This window comes from Archocentrus centrarchus, chromosome 10, assembly GCF_007364275.1.
Source record: "Archocentrus centrarchus isolate MPI-CPG fArcCen1 chromosome 10, fArcCen1, whole genome shotgun sequence".
In the NCBI taxonomy this organism is placed as follows: Eukaryota; Metazoa; Chordata; class Actinopteri; order Cichliformes; family Cichlidae; genus Archocentrus; species Archocentrus centrarchus.
In genome coordinates this window covers 31,490,234-31,516,460 of record NC_044355.1, presented here as the reverse complement: position 1 = coordinate 31,516,460, position 26,227 = coordinate 31,490,234, and the positions used below count along the sequence as shown (strand labels likewise).

Here is a 26,227-nt window from a genome sequence, read left to right as displayed (position 1 = left end):
AATACAGAATAATGTAAGGTCAGAGTTAATACTCTAACGAGCTTGAAAGTCAATATTTGGTATGAAAAACTTTACTCTGCCGCATAACCTGAACTCGCATAGGCAAACTTTCTTGAATATCTTCAGGAAAGTAGTCTTCAGGAAAAGCTCTCGAGGCTACTTGAAGGACATTCCAAACTTCCTGTTGGCCTTTTGATCTGTTCTCTGTCAAGATGATCCCACCCTGCTTCAGAGGTCTGAGCTCTGGGGAGGCCAATCCATTTCTAGCCCACTTCTTCTTTTGTCCTCAGCTCATCCAGTTCCCTCAAATTTTTTAAGGACACTCTAAATATCATGCTTTTATTTACATTTCATATTTTGCTGTCAAAACAGCCCTGACCCACTGAGGCATGGACTCCACTAGACTCCACTGAAGGTGTGCTGTGGTATCTGCACCGAGATGTTAGCAAAAGATCCTTAAGTTGCGAGGTGGGGCCTCCATGGATCGGACTTGTTTTCCCAGAATATCACACACACGCTTGAATGGACTGAGCTCTGGGGAATCAGGAAAAGTTCTCCGGTCTTCTTGAGGGACATTCCAAAGTGAAAACCTCGAACTCGTTGTTGTGCTCCTCAAACCATTCCTAAACCATGTACATGGTCTGCAATGATGCTTAGTATGTGGTACGTGTCAAATTAACATCCACATGGATGGAAGGACCCAAGGTTTCCCACCAGAACATTGCCCAAAGCTGCCTCTGCCAGCTTCCTATAGTGCATCCTGGTGCCAGGTGGTCCCCAGGTAAGTGATGCACACACACCCAGCCATCCATGTGACGTAAAAGAAAACATGATTCACCAGAACAGGCCACCTTCTTCCATTGCTCGGTGGTCCAGTTTTCATGTTCATGTCTCCGTTGCTGGCGTTTTCGGTGGTGGACAGACATCAGCATGAGCCCCCTGACTGGTCTGCAGCTGTGCAGCCCCATACACAACAAACTGTGATGCACTGTGTATTCTGACACCTTTCTATCAGAACCAGCATGAACTTTTTTTAGCAGCTACAGTAGCTCATCTGTTGGGTTGGACTACACAGGGCAGCCTTCGCTCCCCACATGCATCAATCAATGAGCCCTGGCCACCCATGACCCTGTCGCTGGTTCATCACTGTTCCTTCTTTGGACCACTTTTGATAGATACTGACCACTGCAGACCAGGAACACCCCACAATAACTGCAGTTTGGGAGCTACTCTGACCCAGTTTTCTAGCCATCACAATTTGGCCCTTATCATAATTGCTCAAATTCTTATGCCTACTAAGAGGACAAAATGTTCACTTGCTCCCTGATATATCCCACCCACTAACAGGTGCCATGATGAAGAGATAATCAGTGTTATTCACTTCACGTCAGTTGTCATAATGTCATGCCTTATCTGTGTGTGTGTGTGTGTGTGCGCGCGCACACGCACACACACACACACACACACACACAGACAGTGAGGGAAATAATTATTTGAGCCCCTGTTATCCCCAGGTGAATTAGTAAGTTTTCTGACTTACAAAAAAATGAACAGTCATTTCATTTTAATGGAGACAGAATATGAACCAAAAATCCAGAAAAAAAAACAAAACAAAAAAAAAACACATAAAGTTATAAATTGATTTGCACATCATTGAGTGAAATAAGTATTTGATCCCCTATAACCCAGCCTGAATTCTGGTTCCCACAGACTGCAATCTGTGTGCCACATGAGCAGGTAGCAATCAATCAATCAAAAACAGATACTTGTGATCTCAACCCATTATGTGTATAAAGCACATCTGTCCACAAAATCTGTTTCTTCCATACCAAACTCTCTACCTCGATGGGACAAGACCAAAGAGCTGTCAAAGCATGTCAGAAACACGACTGTAGACCTGCACAACAAGACCCTCAGCAAGAAGCTTGGTGAGAAGGTGACAACTGCTGGTGCCATTATTCAGAAATGGAAGAAATATAAAATGACCATCAATCACCCTCAGTCTGGAGCTCCATGCAAGACCTTGCCTCATGAGGTGAGGATGATCATGAGAAAGATGGTGGATCAGCCTAAAAATTGTTAATGAGCTGAATGCAGCACAGTCACCAAGAACATCATTGGTAACAAACTCTACTGTAATGGACTGAAATCCAACAAGGCACATGGGCAGGCCCATCTTAAGTTTGCCAGTGAACACCTAAATGATTCAGAGCAGGCTTGTGGCCAAATAAAACCAAAATCGAGCTGTTTGGCATCAACTCGTCCCACCACGTTTGGAGAAAGAGAAATGCTGAGTATGACTCAAAGAACACCATCTCCACAGTCAAGCAGGGAGGAGGAAACATGCTTTGGGGCTGTTTTTCTGATAAGGGTACAGAATGACTTCACCGCGTTGAGGGACGAGGGACAAGGGCATGTACTGTAAAATTTTGGACCTGGCTGAGGGAAGTAGGGAAGAACCTCTTTCCCTCAGCCAGAACACTGAAGATGGGTTGTGGATGGGTCTTCCAGCATGACAATGACTCAAAACATACTGCCAAGACAACAAAGGAGTGGCTAAAGAAGAGGCACTATAAGGTGGAGTGGAGTGGCTTCTCCAGACCTCAATCCTATAGAAAATCTATGGAGGGAGCTGAAGCTTCGAGTTGCAAAGCGTCAGCCAGGAAACCTGAAGGATTTAGAGAGCTTCTGTAAAGAGGAGTGGGCCAAAATCCCTCCTGAGATGTGTGCAAACCTGGTGACCAACTACAAGAAACATGTTACTACTGTGCTTGTCAACAAGGGTTCCACCACCAAGTACTAAGTCATGTTTTGCTTGGGGATCAAATACTTATTTCACATATATACATATTCAGGCTATCTCCTTTTAAATGAAATGACCATAAAAATGAGAGACTGTTCATTTCTTTAGAAGTGAGCAAACTTACAAACTCAGCAGGGGATCAGATAATTATTTTCCCCACTGTAGTAGATTGCATCAATGTCGATTTTGCATGTATATTTGAATGTAAATGTAAATGTAAATTGTATTCCATATGCTCTTGGGTTTGGAAAAACTTTTACACACAAGATATTTCACTGTGATGTGATGTTAACATTGCTGAGAGTGAGGCTTGAATCAGAAGCGTGGCCATATTCAGCTGGCTGCAGCCATCCACCGACAAGGCTGATTCTTTGCCAGGTACAGCAAAAATCAAACAAACACAAGGACCCAATTTAGGTCCTGATGTACATTCCTCGATGTAAAAGAAAAACCTTTTAAAGGGAGTTGATGACATTTTGAGTGTCCTTCGAGAAATGACAGTGCTGACTCAAGAAAACTCTTCTTCTATGGGACTCCATTAAACTTCTCTCTCAAAATACAAGGAAGGCTTAAAAAGCAATTTATTTTAATGTGAGTTTTGGTTGAGGAATAAGTGTTCCTCTATAAACATACTCAAGTTGCTGCCACAGGAGAATGCAGTAAAATTTAGAGAAACAGGATGCTTTTTTACATCAGTCACTCCAGGCTGATGAAATCAGGCAGCCAGTTATCAACAAAGCATTCAGCAACAGCTGTTCTATCAAACTGCATCACTCCTGTACCATCATGTATGGCTCCCCACTTTGACTTACAATGGAATGCTGCCATCTGCTGGTTATACTCTATATGAGCAACCAATTAAATCTGCTCATTCTCAGGCACGTTAAATGCAACCAAACCAACAAAAACAAAGTGTTGAGTCTGATTTTAATGACAATATTCTAAAACACTGCTTTAAAAAAAACTCACTTCTGCTTTACTATAAGCTGTAAAAATGTCTGTAACTCACCACTTTGCGGACCCTGGTCTTGTAGTCAATGTGAAGCTCCTTGTGTTTCTGCAGTGCAGCTTCCAAAGACCTCTTCAGATTGAGTGCTCTTCTCAACAGCTGCTGCTCAGCACCTGACTTAGTGAAGACCTGCACACACACACGGGCACAGGTAAACCAGAAATACAGGTAAGATGGCCAAATTGTTACTCAGACAGCCGGTCTGAGTAGAAATTAGAAACAGATGCAAAGAAAAGAATAGATTGTACAGTGCCGATGGGTTGTCACAAAACAAGTAAATCACAGATATGCCAGCAGCAGAGGGAGTGATATGAGGGGCTGGTTCTAGACCTGCTATGTTTGGTTTGGTGGTTTGAGCCCCTGTTAAGATGCTGGGGTCTCCTCTTCCTGAGATGCCTTTTTCTCTAAAGTGCAGTTTAACACACAGGCAGGCTCTCTCCAAAGTCTCAGAGCAAAAGCTGGCCACCTTTTCTTTGTCTGTCAGAATCCTTCTTACATATCCTGCTGCAGATACAAATATATGCACATCAAAAGGAAAAATCCTCTTAGTCCTCTAAAGCTAAAATAAACTGTGAGTAAAGTTAGCATTCTTTTCTATGCCATTTTCCATTGGTTGAAAAAATAAAACAGTTTTTTTCCTTAAGTCTTGATTGGATGAGCTGAGCTCACTCGTGCCCACTGCTGCTGCTGATGTGGTTAGTATCAGAATTACCAAATATCCTCAAGTGTGTGTGTGTGTGTGTGTGTGTGTGTGTGTGTGTGTGTGTGTGTGTGTGTGTGTGTGTGTGTGTGTGTGCTGACCTGAACCCAGCTCTGCACAGCTGGCAGGTATTTGCTTGTTATCAGTTTATGAAGGTCTATCACAGTGGAAACCACTGGCTCATTATCCTCTGTCTCTTTCACATGAAGACCTGGTAGTAAAGCAGAAGAGAAAAGCAGAGTTTACCTTACAGTACGCTCACAATTAACCCAGCTGTTTGATTACTAAGAAACAGTATTTCAACATGCCCTTCCTGGCACAACCCTCCCTTTTATCCAGACTTGGGGTACAATAGGTCATGACCTCCTGCAGCTGGGTTTGTGTCTCCTCCCGGGGAATCAAACTGGGGACCTTTTGCATTTAAGCTGATCCAAAATGCTGTGATGAGAGTACTGACAGGGACTAGAAAGAGGGACCAGATTTCCTCCATGTTGACTCCCTGTTAAATTCAGAATACAATTTAAAATCCTTCTTCTCACATAAAAGGCCTTGAATCATCAGGCCCTGTCTTATCTCATGGTGCCATATCACCCTAATAAAGCACTTTGCTCTCTTGTGGTTCCTAAAATACTTAAGAGTAGAATGGGAGGCAGAGCCCTCAGCTTTCAGGCCCCTCTTCTGTGGAACCAGCTCCCAGCTTGGATTCTGGAGACAGACACCCTCTCTATTTTTAAGATTAGGCTTAAAACTTTCCTTTATGATCAAGCTTATAGTTAGGGCTGGATCAGGTGAGCCTGAACCCTCCCTTAGTTATGCTGCAATAGGCCTAGGCTGCTGGGGGCTTACCATGAGCATTCCTTTTCATTCACCTCTTTTCGCTCTATGTGTTTATACCCTACTCTGCATTTAATCATTAGTTATTATTAATCTCTGGCTCTCTTCCACAGCATGTCTTTCTCTCCCCTCAGCACCAACCAGTCTCAGCAAATAACTGCCCCTCCCTGAGCCTGGTTCTGCTGGAGGTTTCTTCCTGTTAAAAGAGAGTTTTTCCTTCTCACTGTCACCAAGTGCTGCTCATAGGGAGTCATCTGATTGCTGGGGTTTTCGCCTTGAGGTGACGGTTGTTGTGATTTGGCACTATACAAATAAAACTGATTGAATTTAATTAAGGTGAACTTATGTCACTTAATTGGTTGTGCTAACACATTAACAAGATGGACTATTAGAGCCCTGGTTTGAGAAACCTTTTCAAAGCGGTTGCTTTACGCTCAGTAAAAATATGATAAATTTACTGCGGATGTTGCTGACCTCACATCTGGAGCCCAGACATGCTCAGTGCCCTGCTCATAGGAACCTCATGATTATCAATATTTGGAAATCTGCATATGAAGCTATGAGTTACATTAGACTCAAACATATTTGTAGTACAATCACCTATTTATAGGCTTTAATTAAACACGTGTGAAAACAATCAAAAGGCACAAGTGGAGCATCATCTACTCTAATTACCCATCACCTGCCTTGTGTCTAAATAGTGTTAGCTGTCCTGACACTGTCTGCATACCATCTATACTACTAAAAAGGCCACTGTAAGGCTAGAGTAATGTTTAAATGCTAATGAGTGTAGTTTCTGCAGTCATACATAATACTTTTTAGTACTTTACTCTGACAAAAGTGAAAGTCTTTGGCTTGCAAACCCTCTTCTTCATTTCGCTAAATAAGCCCTCAGCCTTCAATAAATGTATTACTATCATTTGGGGCGTGTGCACTTTGAGCACTATATTCAGTTCAGATACAAAAACAGCTCTTTAATATCTACTAGAATAAAAGGGGTTTTTGACTGTCACTGCTCCTCATCAGCCAAATGGCCAAAAAGCAAGTTAGACAAACTATACCACATATCCCAAATCATGCTGACACAACTGCTGTAAGTTCATAGAAAAACTGTTTCTGTTTGGTTGTTTTTTTTTCGTTTGTTTTTTTGTTTGGGGGGGGGGTTGTAGTGTGTTCAAAGGTGTCACTATTATTTCATTCACTGGAATTTCAGTGTCACGTCTCCACATGTGTGTGTGTGTGTGTGTGTGCGCGTGTGTGTGTTCTACCCACCAGGACTGAAGTTCAGGTCCAGACTGTAGGAGTGAGAGATGAGCCCGGAGTTCCTGATAAAGTCTTCATAATTGGCCTCTTCCTCTTCATCTCCCGCACTACTTCCTTCCTCTTCTTCTTGCTCTGCCTCCACGTCTCCCTTCTTCTCTCCACTAATTTCACCTTCCTTACACTTGTTCATTTCCTGCTTATTCCCGTCCTTCCCCTCCAAACCTTCAGACCCTTTCTTCTCTTTTTCCCTCTCACTTTTCTCCTCCCTGTTATTCCTGTTCTCCTTTGTCATTCCTCTGTCTCCTTTCTTTTCCTCTCTTTCTTGTATCTTTCCCTCTCTGCCATCAGCTCTCAGGTCTTTGCTGCAGCAGGGCTGATCATCATCTGAAGGACACTCATTGGCTGGTTGGGAGTTGGGGCTGCTATTGGCTGTTTGGATGTCTGAGAGGCCAACTTCAGGGAAAAGCAGCCTCATACAGGATTCCATCTCTGCCAGTGTTGCTTCTATTTCTTGGCACGACTCTAACAAAGACATAAACTTTGTTAAAAAAAAAAAAAAACACTAGAAAAGTCTTCAAACCCACTGTTTTTCTGCACTATGGCATTACCATTAGAAGCAGAGAATAATGCAATACAGTTTTTACCCTCCATGTCTTTAGCTGCTGCTTCCACTTTCTCCTTGTAGATCCTCTCCATTCTCCTCTGTCTCTCATCCTCCCTCCTCCTCTCTGCTACCGTTCTCGCCTCAGCATCCTGGAAGTCCACCTGAAAACATGCACACCTCATTGCATTTACATGAAAACCAGAAAACTTCACCATATACCAACTCTGCTGCTGACAGCTGTGGATTCTACTGAAACATGCTGACATGAGGTCAAACTTCCAACTAGGCAATCTTCTCCATTTAAGCACTTAGGAGCCGTCACCCCTGCCACGACAGCAGCAAATTCTTAAACCCACCCCCACCTTCAAACTCTTTACTCTGAGCCAACTACACACATGCAAAGTTTCATGACTGCAGCTTGAACAGTTGTGATGCTATTGTGCTGACAAAATCTTCCCATACACACAGAGATGAACACTAATCACAACGGCCTTTACGGTAGTTCCTCATTCACAAGGTCAAAATAATATGAGTCGTATGTAAGCATGTATGGCTCTTTAACATGTCTTTATAGATTACTGCCTTCATGCACTTTACATTTCAAGAATTAAATATACTTTCACAGGGAAACTGAAGAGTGCCCTCTGGTGGCCAAACTATGCAACATGAACACTCGTAACATGGCTGAAGGGTGTTTCTCTGGACCATGACACCAACAATGCAGTGCATTATGGGACACTGTTCATCAAGTCTGAAGGTAAATTGTGGCCATTAGAAACTCATCAGAATGATGAGCTGCTGTGTTGTAAAATGATACCATCACACATATGACCCTTTATGGAATGGAGGAATATTTATGCACTTTCCAACTTGGAAGCAGCAAACAGGAAGCTGAGGTTGTGGAGGCAACAACGCATGGATTGGGTAACAGTTGGAAGAAGAAAAAAAAAAATCACAACATTGCTCTTGTGATCAGCACTGTCATACTGCTAAGTTATAATTACAATACATTTAACGCTTGTAGTTACATGTTGCAGAGCTGTTGCTACATTACACACCTTTAGATGTGGCAGTTTTCTTGGCTGTAGCTACATGGCAACATAACCAGAATCAAAGAAAATCTTTATGCTTTTGTTTTTTTAAAGAACAGCTTTTGAAATGAGACAGTGTGGTCCTGACTGGGTGCTATCATCACGCTTCAGGCTCACATTTGACTGTTACATGGTGACAGGCCAACAGGCTGCTGCAACTCAGCTCACGCAAACTGCATCGTTCTTCTGTTTTACGCAAACCAGCTTCTGAAACGCCACAACGTGTTCCTGACTGGTTACCATCGTTATACCTCGGACCTTCACCAGAGGTGAACAAAGAGACCTCAAACTGCAGCACCTGCTGATGCGCTGGAGCAAGAAGTGTTGCAATGAAACAGTGTGTCATAATAAATGACAAAACCACTTCACATCTGAATGACATTTCATTTTCAGTAAAATAAACTGTATACAAAGTGTCTTTGCAGGGTAAGAGATGCCAAAAGCATTTGTCTTCATGTATCAGAGCTTCAGGGGCTCTGAGTGTGAGTCACACACACATGAATGTGAGCTTGAAGCCATTTATAATTCTTAACTAGTTTGATGTGTAGGTGCTCATCAGAAACACATTCTGACAAAATGTCGAGGAACTTCTTTGTGTTCTTATGTATGTATCTTATGTATTATGATAACACTCCTTTGCCTTCTTTTTTTAGCTTCTGTCTGTATTGCATTGTGTTGATGATCTTCTCACCAGCGATTTAGATGTTTCTTCAGTGCTCAGGAGTGTGTTTTCCTCCTTTATTGTCTTTGGTTTCGCATGAACATCATCACAGCCACTCCCCAGAATGCACTGCGATTCCCGAGCTCTATAAATGCTGATACGACATATCAGCAAATAGCTAATATCAACAGCTATCAAATTTTTATGCTCCTTTCTTTTTCTTTAATAGATTTTTTAATAGATTTTAAGCCTTTACTGTGATAGGACAGTGGAGAGGAGACAGGAAAGTTAGGAGAAAGATCAGACATGCAGTAAACAACCTTGGGGCAGATTCGACTCTGGTCCTCTACAGTCACCTTACAGCCTATAAGCAGGTCACCTGCTCGGTGAGCTAAACTGGCACCATTTGCTGTTCTTTCTTGCTTTAAAAAAAGTGTCCATTTCTCTTTCTGTGCGCAACCAAAACAACATGACCAGCTTTTAGGATTTAGCTGGTGCTGCTTTTAGTTGTTTCCAATCAAACTCACTGATAAAATCTCTCTCTCACCTTTTTAACCTGTTTGAGAAAGTGGTAGCCCAGTGCCAGCTTCTTATAAGCAGAGCCATAAGACGTTTGCCATGATTGCACAGTCTGGATGGCCAGCGCCCTCAGTTTCCTGGCTACTTCTTTAGGAGGAGGGAGGGGCAGTTTGGAATCTGTCTCCACCGTCAGCTCCAAGAACTCCTGCCGAAAGAAGAGACGTGGGTGAGAACACAGGAAGACAGACATATCCTTTCTTTATGAACAGAATTTGTTTCTTAGTGGATTTGTGGACAATTATTAATGATGCCGTTAACATCATCATTCATTGGAGAATGCATTTCATGCTGTGCACTCAGACTTGACTGAGTCTGAGAGAATATTTGAATTACAGAAGAACTGATGTTACTATAGATAGACTGGCTCTTTATATAGGAATGTGGGATTCCACCACCATCTAACTACTGCCAGCTGTTCAGCGGCCTGGGTCAGCTGCTAGATATGGGGAATCCCCACTTTCTCCATTTCAGTCAATAATGGTCATATGGTATAGCCATGATTAGACTGAGCCAATTAGGCATGAGAAAAAAGCTACATATTAGTAGCATATATTATCATAGCATTAGCAGCCTGAAATCCTCTGTGTTGTTTACTCCAGTTCAGATAAATACAGCCAAAGTGTACAAATGGTACTAAACATCCAGTGATATGAATATCGTGTTGCACGTCTGTGAAGAGTAAAGAACATGTCCAGTTTCATGGCTCAACTCCTTGTGGTTTTGGAGTCTATAGCAGTGATGGGACTGCTGTGCTGAGGCTTCAGGGCTCATGCTGAGAAATCCAGGAAGATTTTTTATGAAGCATGCCTCAAGGCTTGCTTTGTTAAGGGGCGAGTGAAGTCACTGATGACGTCTGAAGCCTCGCTGGTTCAGGTAGTGTTTTGAGTGTTGGCGTGATTTATGAGAACACAATGGATCCCTACAAAATTTGTTCATGTTGGAGTTTCACCAGCTTGCTGTGACACAGAGGAGCTGGTTTCAGTGGAGCTGCTAAAAGGTGAAGGGTTTCCCCTTCATGGCAACACTGTGAGCTGATCTCTCCAGTGAGGTATCACACATAATATACCTATAGATAATCAAATGTGTTACTACTATAATATATAATTATATTATATATAAAATCTTTTTTTTTTTCATTCCATGGTGAAGTGTTTGCAGCTGGGGTAGAACAGCAGCACCTCATCTATAGGTATCACAGGCAGAGGTGTGTGTATCAAAGCCTGTACAGGTGTGCTGTGGGGTACGTGTGCAGCCCCGCCTCCTCAGGACCACGTGAAAGGATTTTCTCAAAAGCCGGGGAGGTTATTCCAAAAAGAGAAACCGACTATTGTATCTTGTATCTTGTATCTTGTAATATTGTATCTTAATAAAAATGAATAAATTCACCATCACGCAGTATTCATAAACACAATCACAGTCCCATCTTTTGAAAACACTGCAACAGATTTAACATAAACATCTCACGTCCTATTGGATTTCTTTAAACACTGACTGAAGTCATACTGACAGGTTTTTGACACTGACAGACCTCTATTACCATCACCGACACATTAATCACACACAGATCAATGAACCACACAAAATCAAGTTAAGGTGTTTCTGTTTCTATTCTTGGCAGTGATTATTCTCATGCTGACATTACTGTAAGACAGCCAAAAGGCCATCACAAATAGCTGAAATGACAATAAAGGTTTTGACCAGTCTAGAGACCAGGAAGGTAAAACCTGTTCGTCTGGAAAGATGACCAGATGAACAGTAGGGCGGTGTAGCAAGATAATGTAATTGCAAGCATTCTAGTGAATAGTGGGATAGCAAACAATGTGTTTAAGTACCTGGAAAGTTACCATTATCAGTAAGAATGATGAATTAAAGAATCCTGTTCAGTTGCAAAGAAAAGAAATGGTAACAAGAGGAGAGTAGACACTGTAGTAGCAGTAGGAATAAATGACAGTGCTGAACATTTGTTCCAGACTGGTAAAAATCAATGCTAATGTAGCAACAGTTTATAAAGTGATCTAACTTTATTACTTAGAAGGCAGGATTTCCACCAGCAAAGTTGTTGTGAGAGCCCAGGAGCTGAGACAAGGAGGGAGTGATGCTGGCCTGGATTAATGTAGCGCTGTAGTCTTGCTGTGATGCTGAGTGTGTGGCAAAACCAAACAGGCGCAGTAGCTGTTGCCACTTCTGTGAAACACACAGTGGGTGTGATAGAAAAAAAAAAAAAAACTGGGGAGTTTATTTCCCACTTCCAGCTAGCAAGGTACATTAGCCTCACAGCAGCTTTAAATTAAAGGTTGGAACTTTTGTCTATAAAATCCCTGATTTTCAGGCTCAGCAGAAGCCAGCTTACAAATATAATCAGTGTTCATGATTAGCATTTCATAGCCATCTACCAAACTGCTAACTGACCTATCTCAGAGCAGCAATCCATTGTTCTAACTGCTTTTGCCAACTATCCTGACTGTCACAGGGTTAGAGGATCAACAGAGAGACAGACAACCACACTCACAGCTACTCACATCCAAGCATGCATTTCTTTCATTGGAAAACATGCACATAGCACACAGAAAGACCCCTGACACACACACTATTACAGCATGGTGCAAAAGTCTTGAGCCACCCATCATTTCTTTATATTTTGCTTCCAAGGAGCCAGGCAATTTTTTAAACAGATATTGAGCAGTTCTCCAAGTTTTTCTGCCTTTTCACTCATTTTCAGTGGAATGTTTTTTTTTTATTTGTTAAACCATTTAACACTGACTTATGAGTAATTCAAGCATAAAAAGGCACCAAACTCAAAGGTACTTTTTTACTAGCAGCCTGTGGCAAAAATACATTATTTATTCCCATTTCTTTAGCTGTATCTACAAAAAAAAGATAACACAGTTTGACAGGCATAAAACTGTATTTTCGCACCAACAAGGCCATTTCCAAAGAGCTATTAGCAGATAACTTGATAACTCTGCATGGTGTGCAGTGTTTCCTTACAGAATTTGAGCAAAGTGGAAAAATAGGTCAAGAGAGAGATACAGAAGTGAGTATCTAAAGCCATCTGTAAAATATGCTGGACACTCTCTCGTGGGGCTGCATTTCAGCCTGTGGTGTTGGGGAGCTCTTCAAAACTGATGGAAGAGGCATGGTTCAATACTTTTGTACAGTACTGTAGCAATATGGTGATTGCTATAAAATGCCATCATTATTCTCACCTGAATGAGTAGTAAATCAGTAAAAACACAGGTGCTGCAGTGTTTGGTGTGGACTGAATGCTCTCAGATGATTACAGGTTGTTGATTTACCTGAAAGTTGTCCACTAGCAGCATCCTGAAATGGTGTGATCTGGAGAAGAGCTCACTGGCTATCTGGAAGGCAGATAGCCGGATCTCAGCATGTTCTTGGTTCAGCTGGGACATCACTGAGTGGTACACGTGGTCTATGCAGTCATTAGACACTCTGGGAGGAACGGAGGACAGATGGAGATATTGAGAATTAAACCAGAGATTGCTTTTTTATAATGTTATGAAAAGCAATCTCATAACTTGTAGCTTTTGTCTGTTTTAAATCAATGTTAGGTGTTCACATTTAAAGGGTTCAACCAACCAACAGAGATGATACAATCACTGTATGTGACTAGCATTTCATAGCTATCAATCAAACATCTGTGAAGCATCTCTCTCTCATTCTAACATGTTTTAATCTGGAGCATTCCTATTTCTTCAGCTCTGCAAACATGCAGCAACTGTCAGTAAATGCTGTCATTTTGCACTCAGCAGGGATGTTGTAGGAAAACATCAAGTTAATAATAGTTGTATAACTGTCTACAAATGTACTTTGCTTCTAAGCAACTCTTTTCATTTGCTCTTTGTGTAAACATTACTTGACTTGTGTATGAACTTTCTTTATCAGCACATGGGAAATTTTGGGAGAAGGAGTACATCCTGGTTTATGCCCTCTGTGGTGTGCTAAGTAAACCTTGTTTTACTCTTGAGGCATTCTGTGCATGTGTTAGGCATGCTTTAAAGGTTGAGGGTCTCCCTTTCTTTGTTGTCAGATACCTACAGACCTGACTCTGTCAATATCTGACCCCTTTGCAAAGGACTGACATAAGTAATATAAAAAGACACTTTGGAGCCCTGCAGTCTTTGTTTCACAGTTCCACAACAGGGACTATGCTCGGCCAAATAAAAGCCTGCTTGCCCTTACATGGTACACCTATAACTAAATAAACCCTGTGTAAACAATGACACCATACTTGCACAGCTTTTTGACCTCCCGCATTTTGTCTTGGTTGAGCTGTAGCTGTCCCGATGTGGTCAGTTCCTCCACCAGCTCCGACAGACGCTCCCTCTGAGACAACTCCATCACTGTTCATCAGCACACAAACAACACGAACAGACTTTTAACTAACAGGATGTGACAAAAGACATGTTACAAAATGTTAAACCTGTACCCTGAATTAAAACCTGTCAAGTTAATGAGGGGTGTAAAATCGGACAAATGAAAATGCTGTTATAGAAAACCTATTAGCATTTTAGGTATATCATAGGGTACTCTGTTATTCTAAGTAAATGATCTGCCCATTTTTTAAGGCACCACTATCATAACACGTTAGCACTCAACTAGTAATATAGAAGAAAATAATCCTGTATCTGTAAGCTTTAAGCTCACTAGCTAAAAAAAAAAAAAAAAAAAAAATCCCAAAATTTCATGCAGTCATTTAAGGCTAGAACCCACCTAGCTGCAATAATGCTAACAAATATCAACACAACGGTATCCGTCGGTTAGCCAATTACCGGCTGCCAGCTTCTTTAAAAACACTGAACTCCGAGAGGTTTTACAGCCGTCAGCGCCGTGTGACCTCTGTGAGCCCTGCTTTTCATGACAAAGGTTAATAAGGGAACAGCGGCCGTTTTATCCTGGTTATATACAACAACACAGTTATACGGCTTCAAAGAATTAAATGTCTTGCATTTCCTGAAAGCATGTACTACCGGTTGAACTTTTCAGAATAAGAGCCTTAAAATCCACCACAACAACAATAAAACGTGTTTGCGTTGATTTTGCTTTGTAGTAATTTTACTGACTAGTTAAGGGGTCTCACTAGCCTGTTGTCCTTGGATTAACTGAGTGGGCAACAACAAGCATCTTTTTTCATAAAATAAAGTTCTTAAACATGAGTTGTAGTTTGGGTCAAGAAGGATTTCCGGTGTAAAAAAATAAAGTATCTGCCAACTCAAACATGCAAACATCTGTGGTGGCCCCCTCCGAATAATGCTTGTTCCCTTTCAGTGGATTCACTCGGTCAGGGTCGGCAGCAGACCACATGAACTGGGCGAGCAACCAACTTTGATAGGGGGGCATTGGGCTCAAATCACTTTGCGATTTAAAAAACAAAAAAAACTTCTTTACTCGGGTAAAAGTACAGGCTCTCAAATGTATTTACTGTAAGAAAGTAAAAAAATCGCTCCTTGAAGGACATTTCTACCAACTATTTTTGTGCAAAGCTAACTGAACTCTATTAATATAATAATAAAATAATATTAGTGTAAGGGAATACAAACTTTTTCCCTTGGCCTCCAAATCTAAACAGAAAAATGAGTAATCAGGGGGATTCGATTAAAAAACATCACAACTCACAATAATTTCTGTTGTGAGCTCTAGTAGATTTTGTGTGCATGTGTGTTTACAGGCTTTGATCAGCTGACTGAGGTTTACTGCTCTTTGTGGATTTAAACAGCTGAATTCAACAAGATAACCCACTGATTTCACAAGTTATCTTGTGGGGGGCTGGAGGCTATCCCAGCTGTTACAGGGCGAGAGGCAGGGTACACCCTGTACAGGTCGCAGTTGGTATAAAAGTTAAATTCAGTGAATGAATCTAAGCATCATCAGCTTAAATTAAAATTCATCTCTGCTAGACTTGATGTAACCTGTAACTCTGACCATGAACACCACAGCTGCTGTGCACCAGTCAAACACAGAGCTTCACTGTAAATTCACCAACATGAATTTACATGAAATTACACGACCTGCTCATCCTGCACTAAACTGCAGTATTTTCAATCAACTTTTAAATAACACAAACCTAGTGTACCTCAGTGACACTGCTCAGGAGCTTGTTAATGATGTAAAGGCAGGTGGGACCACAGTTACCAAGAACACCACTGATAACACACTACACCATAATGGACTGAATATGAGTTTTTCAGAATCAGAATCAGAAGGTTTTTATTGCCATATGGGTGAACAGGTTCACAGCATTAGGAAATTGCTGCGGTACTTCATGCTTACATAAAAACAAATAAGTATAAAAACTATAAGACAATATTACAAATATACAAATTACAAATATACAGAGATATTAGAAAACTATAACACAATATTACAAAATCTACAGTGCAGAGAATAATTAAAAGATAAAAGAATGTAAACTATAGTCCAGTAATATGTACATGACAGTGCAGTGATCAGTGCAAACAGGTGCATAAATATAAGGTCATCTGCGTTTGTGGAGGGTGGTGGTAACAGTCTTAGAGTTATTGTTCATGAGTCCAACAGCAGAGGGGAAGAAACTGTTCTTATGGTGGGAGGTTCTGGTCCAAATGGACCGTAGCCTCCTGCCTGAGGGGAGAGGGTCAAAAAGTCTGCGCCCAGGGTGAGAGTGGTCGGCTGTGAGAGATGGGAGGTTACAGCCAATCACCTTCTCAGTAGAGTGCACAACGCGCTGTAGTCTCTGTTAGTGCCTAGTGGTGGCTCCAGCGTACCACACAGTGATGGAGGAGGTGAGGACGGACTCGATGATGGCAGTATAGAACTGCACCATGGTCCTTGCTGGCAAGTTGAATTTCTTCAGCTGCCGCAGGAAGTACATCCTCTGCTGGGCCTTTTTGACAACAGAAGTGATGGTGGGCTCCCACTTGAGGTCCTGGGTGATGGTAGTTCCCAGGAAGCGAAATGAGTCCACTGTGGTGATGGGGGTACCAGTCAGGATGATGGAGGGTAGTGGGGCTGTGTGCTTCCTAAAGTCCACTATAATCTCCACTTTCTTCTGGGCGTTCACGTTCCATTGTCCTTTTTGTTGCGTCTACCTGCGTGACGGTGGACCGACTCCAGCTCGGTGGCTGCTCTGTGGGATGTGTATATATTTCCCCATACTATAAGGGTTGTACCAAGTGAATCGACTGAAAAGGAAGTATTATGTCTATAAGTTCGATCCCTGAAGGAGAGGAATGAGGTATAACACCAGGCTGCCCTGCCATGCGGCTGAGCTCGATGAAAAGCATCTATTGAACTGAGGGATGATTGTGGTGACAGGCGTGTATATATGCAGGTGGGGCCACACATATGTCATCAGAGAACATCTGCTTTAAAGGTGTGAATAGAGGTGTTTTCATCCAGGACACGCAGGGGTGTGACATCCCATACTGTGTACTTTGTTCCTCTCCTTCAGGGAACAGAAGTTATACACATTACACCACTCGTCTATCTGCACAGAGCGTCTGTTGTTGACGGGACAGTGTCAAAAATGTGTGCTACAACTGGCCTGTGGGCTACTCTTGCTTGTGCTGTTGTTGGTCCATCATCCATCCGTGGAGAAGAGTGAACTTATACAAAAAGCTGAAGTGAAGCTGAGTGTTAAAAACAATGAAAAGTTTCCACTGCAGGATTTTTGACCTTTGATGGTTTTTTCCCATTCCTGGTTTACTCCTTCCTTTTTCCGGCCCACTTGTCACCCAGTCAGTATTCAACCAACACATAGGTCATCCATGTCTAGCAACGTGCAGATGGGATTTTGGAGGACTGCACAGAGCACGTTTACAGTGGGTGACAACTCCTCTCCATTCAGTGCCATTTATTGTACTGCAAATGTGTGTCTGCGTATGGGTTTCTGTTCGGACAGCGTGCAGAGGGTTTTTACAGACGGGATCTTTTTGAATCCTTTAACAGATTAATTTAGAAGACTGACCTCGAGCGATCAGCTCCTGAAATAAAGCATTTAAAATCAAGTTTAAAGTACAGCTTTGGCTGTGTGGCCATAAGTCATTTACTCCAACATACATTTATAGAAACCATGTTTTAAAAATAAATTTATATATAAAATGATCAACCCAAAATAAAATCTGAGAATGGGTGGTTTCAAGGTTATATTGTCATTTATCAGGTCCCTCAGGTTCCATGGCTGAGGCCTACAAAGCAGGACCTGGGGCTACACAAGGCACCTTAAGGTGAACCTGAGTTTTCAGCTTTGGAAAGGTCATTGAGTTCTTAGGGGTACACTGCCAGGGCAACTTCAGCTGTAGACCTAACCTGTTCCAGAGCAGGTTATGTTTGAGACCAGCAGACACCTCACACTGCCTACTGACCAATCAAATCTCTGGGGTGGGGAAAAAAAAGCATTCCTGAGAGATTCCTGAGCCTTCAGTGTGCAGATGACTTTCTGATTACTGTCGTTATCTGATGAGTATTAATAAGAAATCCAGATTCCCAAAAGCAATTTTACTCCAGTTTATCCCCCCCCCCCCCCCCCCCCTTTGTTTTTTGGTGTTTTCTAATTTTAAAACAGTTTTATTTTTATAACATTAGCTTTGTACTAGTTGACCTTATATAAATCTGCAGGTATGCTAAGCCCGTGTAAATTCTGTTTATACTGGTTCTTGACTTGCTCTCAGACACTGAGGGCTGCAATTGAAAAAAATAAAACTCTCACAAACATCTGACAAATATATTAAGAAAATAACTGCAATTAGAATCAGATCCTCCTGCATCTTAATGACAGAGCCGTGACACTGATAACCTTACAGTCCATCTGTCCTGGCTTCAGTTAGACTTTATTCAGTCTGACTCACCAAAGTGCTTAAACACATTCAAACATGTACATCACTCCATCCCTCACTCACACACTGCTGCTGTGGATACAACTGTTGTGTTGCTTCAGCTGCACAACAGAGCTGATGTTACAGCTCTGTGGTCTTCATAAAAATCACACTTACAGCTAGATTGGGAAATCCTGGCTTAATATCCACTTTCATTGTGAGCACTTAACCTCACGGCTAATGTTAGGTTAAGTGAAGCCAGTTCAGGAAAGGATATCCTGGGTATGGTGAACTTGATGCCCCAGCTGCCGTCTAAATTGTAGCTTGGGGACGACACCATAGGCTATCACTGTGCCACCGTGACTGTGAAATCGGTTACATTCATTTGTAATGGCAGCCAGAAGAGACTACATACAGCGTAGGAATCACTGTTCACAGGGATCAGTCGTATGTGTGCAGTGGTGGCTGTGCTGTCTCAGCGTTGCACTCACTGCTCTACAACCTATATTTTGTTTAAAATAGGTGCTGAGGAGTAAATAAACTTGTGCACATCACCTAAAGCATCTGGAACTGGACGAGACCAACACCAAGTGTCCATAGTGATCAGGAAAAATGCAAAGTTATTTTAAGGTAAAATGGTTCACAGCAACAGTCTGATTGCGACCTCTCAGAGGCTCCATACAAACCCCTTCAGAACTGTGGAAAACACCCATGAAGTATTAGTTGGTTGAGTTCACACTGACTAACCACAGATCCATCTCATTCAGGGTCAGTTCAATGAGTACGTCCACAAAGGTGTGCTTTTTGTCCTTTATTTCCTTGCGGTGCTCTCGGTCTATCTGCAATTGATTGTTTCACCCCGACAGACTAAGTGTGTCAGCTCTTCTTTGTGTGCCGTGTTCATAAAGTATTACCCTCTGGTCATTTCATTTTGACTTGCAGTGCATCTATGAGCTCTACAATCTCTGCAAAGTAGCTGTTCTCTTCTCCAAGAATCATTTCTGACTGGCTCATTTCCTGATACTGCTGCTTCAGAGAGTGCAGAGAAGCCTGCAGAGAGCTGTCTGAACGGTAATGATCCAAACACACAGGAGCCATCGCCAGCAAAGCCCGGAGAGCCTGCAAAAATACAGCACCAACTCTTAAAACAAGCTCATTTTAAACACGCTGTTATCTACAATAGGTGAAGCAGCCCACCTTCTCTCTGTAGTCATGCTCAGCAGCCTCCAGGAGCCGTGGGACCAGAGTGCACCACCCCTTCTCCAACAGCTCTTCCTTCAGGGACACCTTGGAGTACTGACGCCGCCGCTCATCATGGGAGGAGGCGGCCAGTCCTGGGTCCAGACCTGCCTGGGAGATCAGCTCCTGGAGGAGGAGAGAAGTCAGCATGAGAATCATCCCTTAAGCAGGGCCCTAGAAAGCTTATAGCCCAACTTTCTTATGATACCAACTTTAGAGATACGCTCGACTGAGCCTGTCATTTAGGAGCAGGAGCCTACGAGGTTAAGTTACAGGATGTACCTTCTCAGTAATTATGTCGTACAACATGGCGACGATGCGTGTACGCAGAATTCCACCATCATCGGCCCTGAACAGCTCTGACAGGACCTGCAGCCCACCATGGGTCAGAAAGTGATGCTGTGCATAGGGGAAGTGACGTAAGAGGGAAGCCACTGCAAACAGAACCTAATGGGAGTGCAGACACACAAACACACACATTACAGCTGAACTGTGTGTTTGTATCAAACTTTCTGCATGTAAATTTTAAGGCGGGTGGGTGTGCATACCTTCTTTTTGACTCTGAGCTGCTGAGCAGTGGCCAGTGTGGTTAACAGAGTCTGCAAAGCGCCATTCTCCACAGCTTCCACCTGAACTGCAGGATTGCTGCAGGACACAGAGTGACAAAGCTGACAGGCATACTAATGCACAGAGTGCCGTCCGCACAGACACACAAATACTTGCAATATAAGAAACAGCAGCACGTTAGGCCTGCAAGTACAGTAGGAGCTATACTGAACGCAAGGAGAGAAAAAGGTGTGCGTTTCCCTCTCTCTCCTTTACCCACGTGGAAGTCCCTTTAACTCGCATTTTGTTTAAAAAGCAACTGTAGTTTAAAAAATACTCCCATCTCTACAGAAGTCTGAGGAGAACAGCCCTGACTTCTCTGAACACTTTCCTGCCACTCGTGTCAGGTCACACTGAATAAAACACAAGGCTTATTTTGTAAATTACAGTCATTCTAAGACCCAGACCCATTATCGAGGCTATGAAGACTCACAAGTTGTTACTCGATAAGTGTGTAGCTTCACACTCAGACCTAACCCTTGCTCATCACATCTGTTCTAAAAAAAAAAAAAAAAAAAAATCCCCCATAATTCAGTTATTATGAAGAGGGAAATCATTTATAAAGTCCTAAACTCTTTTTGCACCAGGCTGTAAACAAGTTTTTAATTCTCTGCAGCTCGTGGCACTTCCATATTTGTCATTTTTCAAACCTGGAAGTTGCTGCTTGGTTGGGACTGAGTTACCACATGTCCTGCATCATTTTATGATTTATCGGATTTGCTTGTGGACACTGGCTGCAGCCAGGTTAGAGTCGTGTGGTGTTATTATATTCAGGGTTATCACAATACAATTCAGTCAACAACATCAATGAAATACAATGTGGTGCACAATTTGTAGAAAATTAAAAATCAAAACATATGCGTAACATGCTTTGTTAGTTTTGTTTTTCACACACAAATTTATTTTTGCAAGTATTGATAGTATTTTTTTATATGTTAAAGTGATGAAGTATCTGATTAATAGACTTGTGCTCTTTCCCCTTTTTTAGGGCCCGAGCACGAACTGTGCGAAGGCCCTATTGTAATTGCTTCGTTTATTAGGGCCCGAGCACGAACTGTGCGAAGGCCCTATTGTAATTGCTTCGTTTATTATTATTTTTTTTTTTTTTTTTTTATTATTATTATTATTATTCAGGCAAATGAATTGGCTTTTTGGGGGCTTTATCATATTCAAAAACTCATGAAACTTTGCACATGCGTCACACCTGGTGAAAATTTAAGTATTTTAATGGGCTCGGGCAAGGGCGCGCCCAAATGGCTCGCTAGCGCCCCCTAAACTGGAGCCCCACCGCTGTGTTTCACGTACATGAATGAAACTTCATACACATGTATATCATGTCCAGGCGCACAAAAAATCCTCTTGGAGCCATGCCCTAAACCCAACAGGAAGCCCGCCATTTTGAATTAATTATGCAAATTTGGCGATTTGCAGCCCTCACGCTTTTTCTAATAACTCAGAGGTTTTAGACGTTATCATCTTCATATTTGGTTTGTCTAACCTACACCCCCAGGGGAATCTAAATCTCGAAAATGGTGAGTTTTTGCCAAGGGGGAGGGGTCCTTATGCCCCTTTGAACTTTGATCATTCGCCATGAAATTTTGATTGCCTCTCATTCATACCTACATGATCCAATGTGCATCAAACTTCTCCAGTAGGATAAGGGTGCCCCCCTGAACACATACATATGACAATATTTAATATCAGTCGCAGCGCCACCTAGTGGGAACAGGAAATGTCATATTTTACACTTGGAGGTCCAGCTCCAAGGTGGTTTAGCAGAACCATCTCAAATTTCACCTGGAAAGCCTTAAGAAGTTGGACTTACTGTGTTTTCAAAACTGTGACTTTTTGACAAAAGGGCGTGACCCTTATGGGACGGCAAAGTTCGATGATTCGCCATGAACACAAAAATGGCTGTAACTCAAAGCCAACTTGCCCAATCTGGCTCAAACTTCAGTGGTGTGATAAGCATGCTGCCCTGAACACATTCATATGCATAAAGTCCATAAACGTTAGAGCGCCGCCTAGTGGCAGCTCGGAATATCTTAAAATAGCATGTTTTTTGAGTAGCCCCGGAGCTACGTTTTATCTACATGTATGAAAATGTACAGGCTCATGTAACATACTAAGACGTACAAAAAAGTCTCTTGGACCCATACCCCAAACCCTACAGGAAGTCGGCCATCTTCAATTGAAGGTGTCAATTTTTGCGATTTCCAAGCCTGCTATTTGAACGAACTCGTCCTAGGGCATTTCACCCACTGACACCAAATTGGCTCCAGATCATCTACACAAGTAGCCCATCAAATATTGTGGAAATCTTTACAAAATATTAAACGGCCTTGTCACACCAGGCCATTAAATTTGGTCTTTGTTTTTCTCCCTCACCAACAAAATTGTTTGTGCACTTGTTCGCACATGCTTTGTCTGATCAGGCTGAAAATTTAATCACTCATGTACACACCCAGGCTGAATCCATAACTACAGATTCAAGACTGTAGGCGCAATAGCGCCCCCTACAGAAGCAAATGAAAATTTGTATGACCGTCCACAGAATTAGTTTTGCTCTGAAATACATGAAATATCTTTCACCATTCCTTACAAAATCCTCATCTATTTGATAAGCCTCCTGCCCTGAACACATTGATATGCATAAAGTCCATAAACGTTAGAGCGCCCCCTACTGGCAGCTTTAAATATCATAATATACCATGTTTTTTAGCTAGCCCCTGAGTTACATTTTATCTACAGCTCTGAAATTTTGCACACTCATGTAACATCCTAAGACATACAAAAAAGTCTCTTGGAGCCATACTCCAAACCCTACAGGAAGTCCAGCATCTTCAATTGAAAGTGTCAATTTTTGCCATTTTCAGGCCTGCTATTTGAATGAACTCCTCCTAGGGCATTTCACCCAGTGAGACCAAATTGGCTCCACATCATCTAGACAAACAGCCCATCAAAAAAGTCAATCAGACCCATGCCCTATTTTGCATGCTGGAGCCGTGACCACACCCCCAAATATTCCATTGCGTCTATGCCGAGAGCAAAAGATACCTTTTCCTATAAAAGAATTCAACTTTCTAGAGACCCATCATGATCACAAAACCTCCGAGTGCGGCACGGGTCGACGAGCGCCACAGGTCGACGCGCGCGGAGTGCGAGGGCCCGATATCACCGCTTGCGGTTTTAATTAGGGCCCGAGCACGAACTGTGCGAAGGCCCTATTGTAATTGCTTCGTTTATTATTATTATTAGGGCCCGAGCACGAACTGTGCGAAGGCCCTATTGTAATTGCTTCGTTTATTAGGGCCCGAGCACGAACTGTGCGAAGGCCCTATTGTAATTGCTTCGTTTATTATTATTTTTTTTTTTTTTTTTTTTTTTTTTTTTTTTTTATTATTATTATTATTCAGGCAAATGAATTGGCTTTTTGGGGGCTTTATCATATTCAAAAACTCATGAAACTTTGCACATGCGTCACACCTGGTGAAAATTTAAGTATTTTAATGGGCTCGGGCAAGGGCGCGCCCAAATGGCTCGCTAGCGCCCCCTAAACTGGAGCCCCACCGCTGTGTTTCACGTACATGAATGAAACTTCATACACATGTATATCATGTCCAGGCGCACAAAAAATCCTCTTGGAGCCATGCCCTAAACCCAACAGGAAGTCCGCCATTTTGAATTAATTATGCAAATTTGGCGATTTGCAGCCCTCACACTTTTTCTAATAACTCAGAGGTTTTAGACGTTATCATCTTCATATTTGGTTTGTCTAACCTACACCCCCAGGGGAATCTAAATCTCGAAAATGGTGAGTTTTTGCCAAGGGGGAGGGGTCCTTATGCCCCTTTGAACTTTGATCATTCGCCATGAAATTTTGATTGCCTCTCATTCATACCTACATGATCCAATGTGCATCAAACTTCTCCAGTAGGATGAGGGTGCCCCCCTGAACACATACATATGACAATATTTAATATCAGTCGCAGCGCCACCTAGTGGGAACAGGAAATGTCATATTTTACACTTGGAGGTCCAGCTCCAAGGTGGTTTAGCAGAACCATCTCAAATTTCACCTGGAAAGCCTTAAGAAGTTCGACTTACTGTGTTTTCAAAACTGTGAGTTTTTGACAAAAGGGCGTGACCCTTATGGGACGGCAAAGTTCGATGATTCGCCATGAACACAAAAATGGCTGTAACTCCAAGCCAACTTGCCCAATCTGGCTCAAACTTCTGTGGTGTGATAAGCATGCTGCCCTGAACACACGCATATGCATAAAGTCCATAAACGGTAGAGCGCCGCCTAGTGGCAGCTCCGAATATCTTAAAATAGCATGTTTTTTGAGTAGCCCCGGAGCTACATTTTATCTACATGTATGAAAATGTACAGGCTCATGTAACATCCTAAGACGTACAAAAAAGTCTCTTGGACCCATACCCCAAACCCTACAGGAAGTCGGCCATCTTCAATTGAAGGTGTCAATTTTTGCCATTTCCACGCCTGCTATTTGAACGAACTTGTCCTAGGGCATTTGACCCAGTGAGACCAAATTTGCTCCACATCATCTAGACAAGGAGCCCATCAAATATTGTGGAAATCTTTACAAAATATTAAATGGCCTTATCACACCAGGCCATTGAAGTTGGCCTTCGTTTTTCTCCCTCACCACCAAAATTGTTTGTGCACTTGTTCGCACATGCTTTGTCTGATCAGGCTGAAAATTTAATCACTCATGTACACACCCAGGCTGAATCCATAACTACAGATTCAAGACTGTAGGCGCAATAGCGCCCCCTACAGAAGCAAATGAAAATTTGTATGACCGTCCACAGAATTAGTTTTGCTCTGAAATACATGAAATATCTTTCACCATTCCTTACAAAATCCTCATCTATTTGATAAGCCTCCTGCCCTGAACACATTGATATGCATAAAGTCCATAAACGTTAGAGCGCCCCCTACTGGCAGCTTTAAATATCATAATATACCATGTTTTTTAGCTAGCCCCTGAGTTACATTTTATCTACAGCTCTGAAATTTTGCACACTCATGTAACATCCTAAGACATACAAAAAAGTCTCTTGGAGCCATACTCCAAACCCTACAGGAAGTCCAGCATCTTCAATTGAAAGTGTCAATTTTTGCCATTTTCAGGCCTGCTATTTGAATGAACTCCTCCTAGGGCATTTCAGCCAGTGAGACCAAATTGGCTCCACATCATCTAGACAAACAGCCCATCAAAAAAGTCAATCAGACCCATGCCCTATTTTGCATGCTGGAGCCGTGACCACACCCCCAAATATTCCATTGCGTCTATGCCGAGAGCAAAAGATACCTTTTCCTATAAAAGAATTCAACTTTCTAGAGACCCATCACGATCACAAAACCTCAGAGTGCGGCACGGGTCGACGAGCGCCACAGGTCGACGCGCGCGGAGTGCGAGGGCCCGATATCACCGCTTGCGGTTTTAATTAGGGCCCGAGCACGAACTGTGCGAAGGCCCTATTGTAATTGCTTCGTTTATTATTTTTTTTTTTATTATTATTATTCAGGCAAATGAATTGGCTTTTTGGGGGCTTTATCATATTCAAAAACTCATGAAACTTTGCACATGCGTCACACCTGGTGAAAATTTAAGTATTTTAATGGGCTCGGGCAAGGGCGCCCCCAAATGGCTCGCTAGCGCCCCCTAAACTGGAGCCCCACCGCTGTGTTTCACGTACATGAATGAAACTTCCTACACATGTATATCATGTCCAGGCGCACAAAAAACCCTCTTGGAGCCATGCCCTAAACCCAACAGGAAGTCCGCCATTTTTAATTAATTATGCAAATTTGACGATTTGCAGTCCTCACACTTTTTCTAATAACTCAGAGGTTTTAGACGTTATCATCTTCATATTTGGTTTGTCTAACCTACACCCCCAGGGGAATCTAAGTCTCGAAAATGGTGAGTTTTTGCCAAGGGGGAGGGGTCCTTATGCCCCTTTGAACTTTGATCATTCGCCATTAAATTTTGACTGC

The 26,227-nt window shown here is 42.3% G+C and overlaps 2 protein-coding genes across 6 annotated transcripts in view; both read right to left on the bottom strand.

Moving 5' to 3' along the window:
* uvssa (UV-stimulated scaffold protein A) overlaps positions 1-14,521 on the bottom strand; it is a 44,822-nt gene extending 30,301 nt beyond the window's left edge. For 2 of the 3 annotated variants that reach the window (XM_030739444.1, XM_030739446.1), the window contains exons 1-8: positions 14,276-14,521; positions 13,794-13,905; positions 12,841-12,994; positions 9,513-9,689; positions 7,254-7,374; positions 6,619-7,131; positions 4,614-4,723; positions 3,813-3,941 (exon numbers count right to left, since the gene is read on the bottom strand). In XM_030739444.1, the coding sequence (XP_030595304.1) occupies positions 3,813-3,941; positions 4,614-4,723; positions 6,619-7,131; positions 7,254-7,374; positions 9,513-9,689; positions 12,841-12,994; positions 13,794-13,903 (1,314 nt within the window). In that variant the 5' untranslated portion in view covers positions 13,904-13,905; positions 14,276-14,521. The remainder of the gene's footprint in view (positions 1-3,812; positions 3,942-4,613; positions 4,724-6,618; positions 7,132-7,253; positions 7,375-9,512; positions 9,690-12,840; positions 12,995-13,793; positions 13,906-14,275) is intronic. The other variant, XM_030739445.1, reaches the window with a different exon arrangement.
* Positions 14,522-18,333: 3,812 nt separating this feature from the next.
* Positions 18,334-26,227, bottom strand: part of sil1 (SIL1 nucleotide exchange factor) — a 74,558-nt gene continuing 66,664 nt past the window's right edge. For all 3 annotated transcript variants that reach the window (XM_030739824.1, XM_030739826.1, XM_030739825.1), the window contains 4 exons: positions 20,142-20,238; positions 19,876-20,040; positions 19,552-19,719; positions 18,334-19,473 (listed from right to left, as the gene is read on the bottom strand). In XM_030739824.1, the coding sequence (XP_030595684.1) occupies positions 19,276-19,473; positions 19,552-19,719; positions 19,876-20,040; positions 20,142-20,238 (628 nt within the window). In that variant the 3' untranslated portion in view covers positions 18,334-19,275. The remainder of the gene's footprint in view (positions 19,474-19,551; positions 19,720-19,875; positions 20,041-20,141; positions 20,239-26,227) is intronic.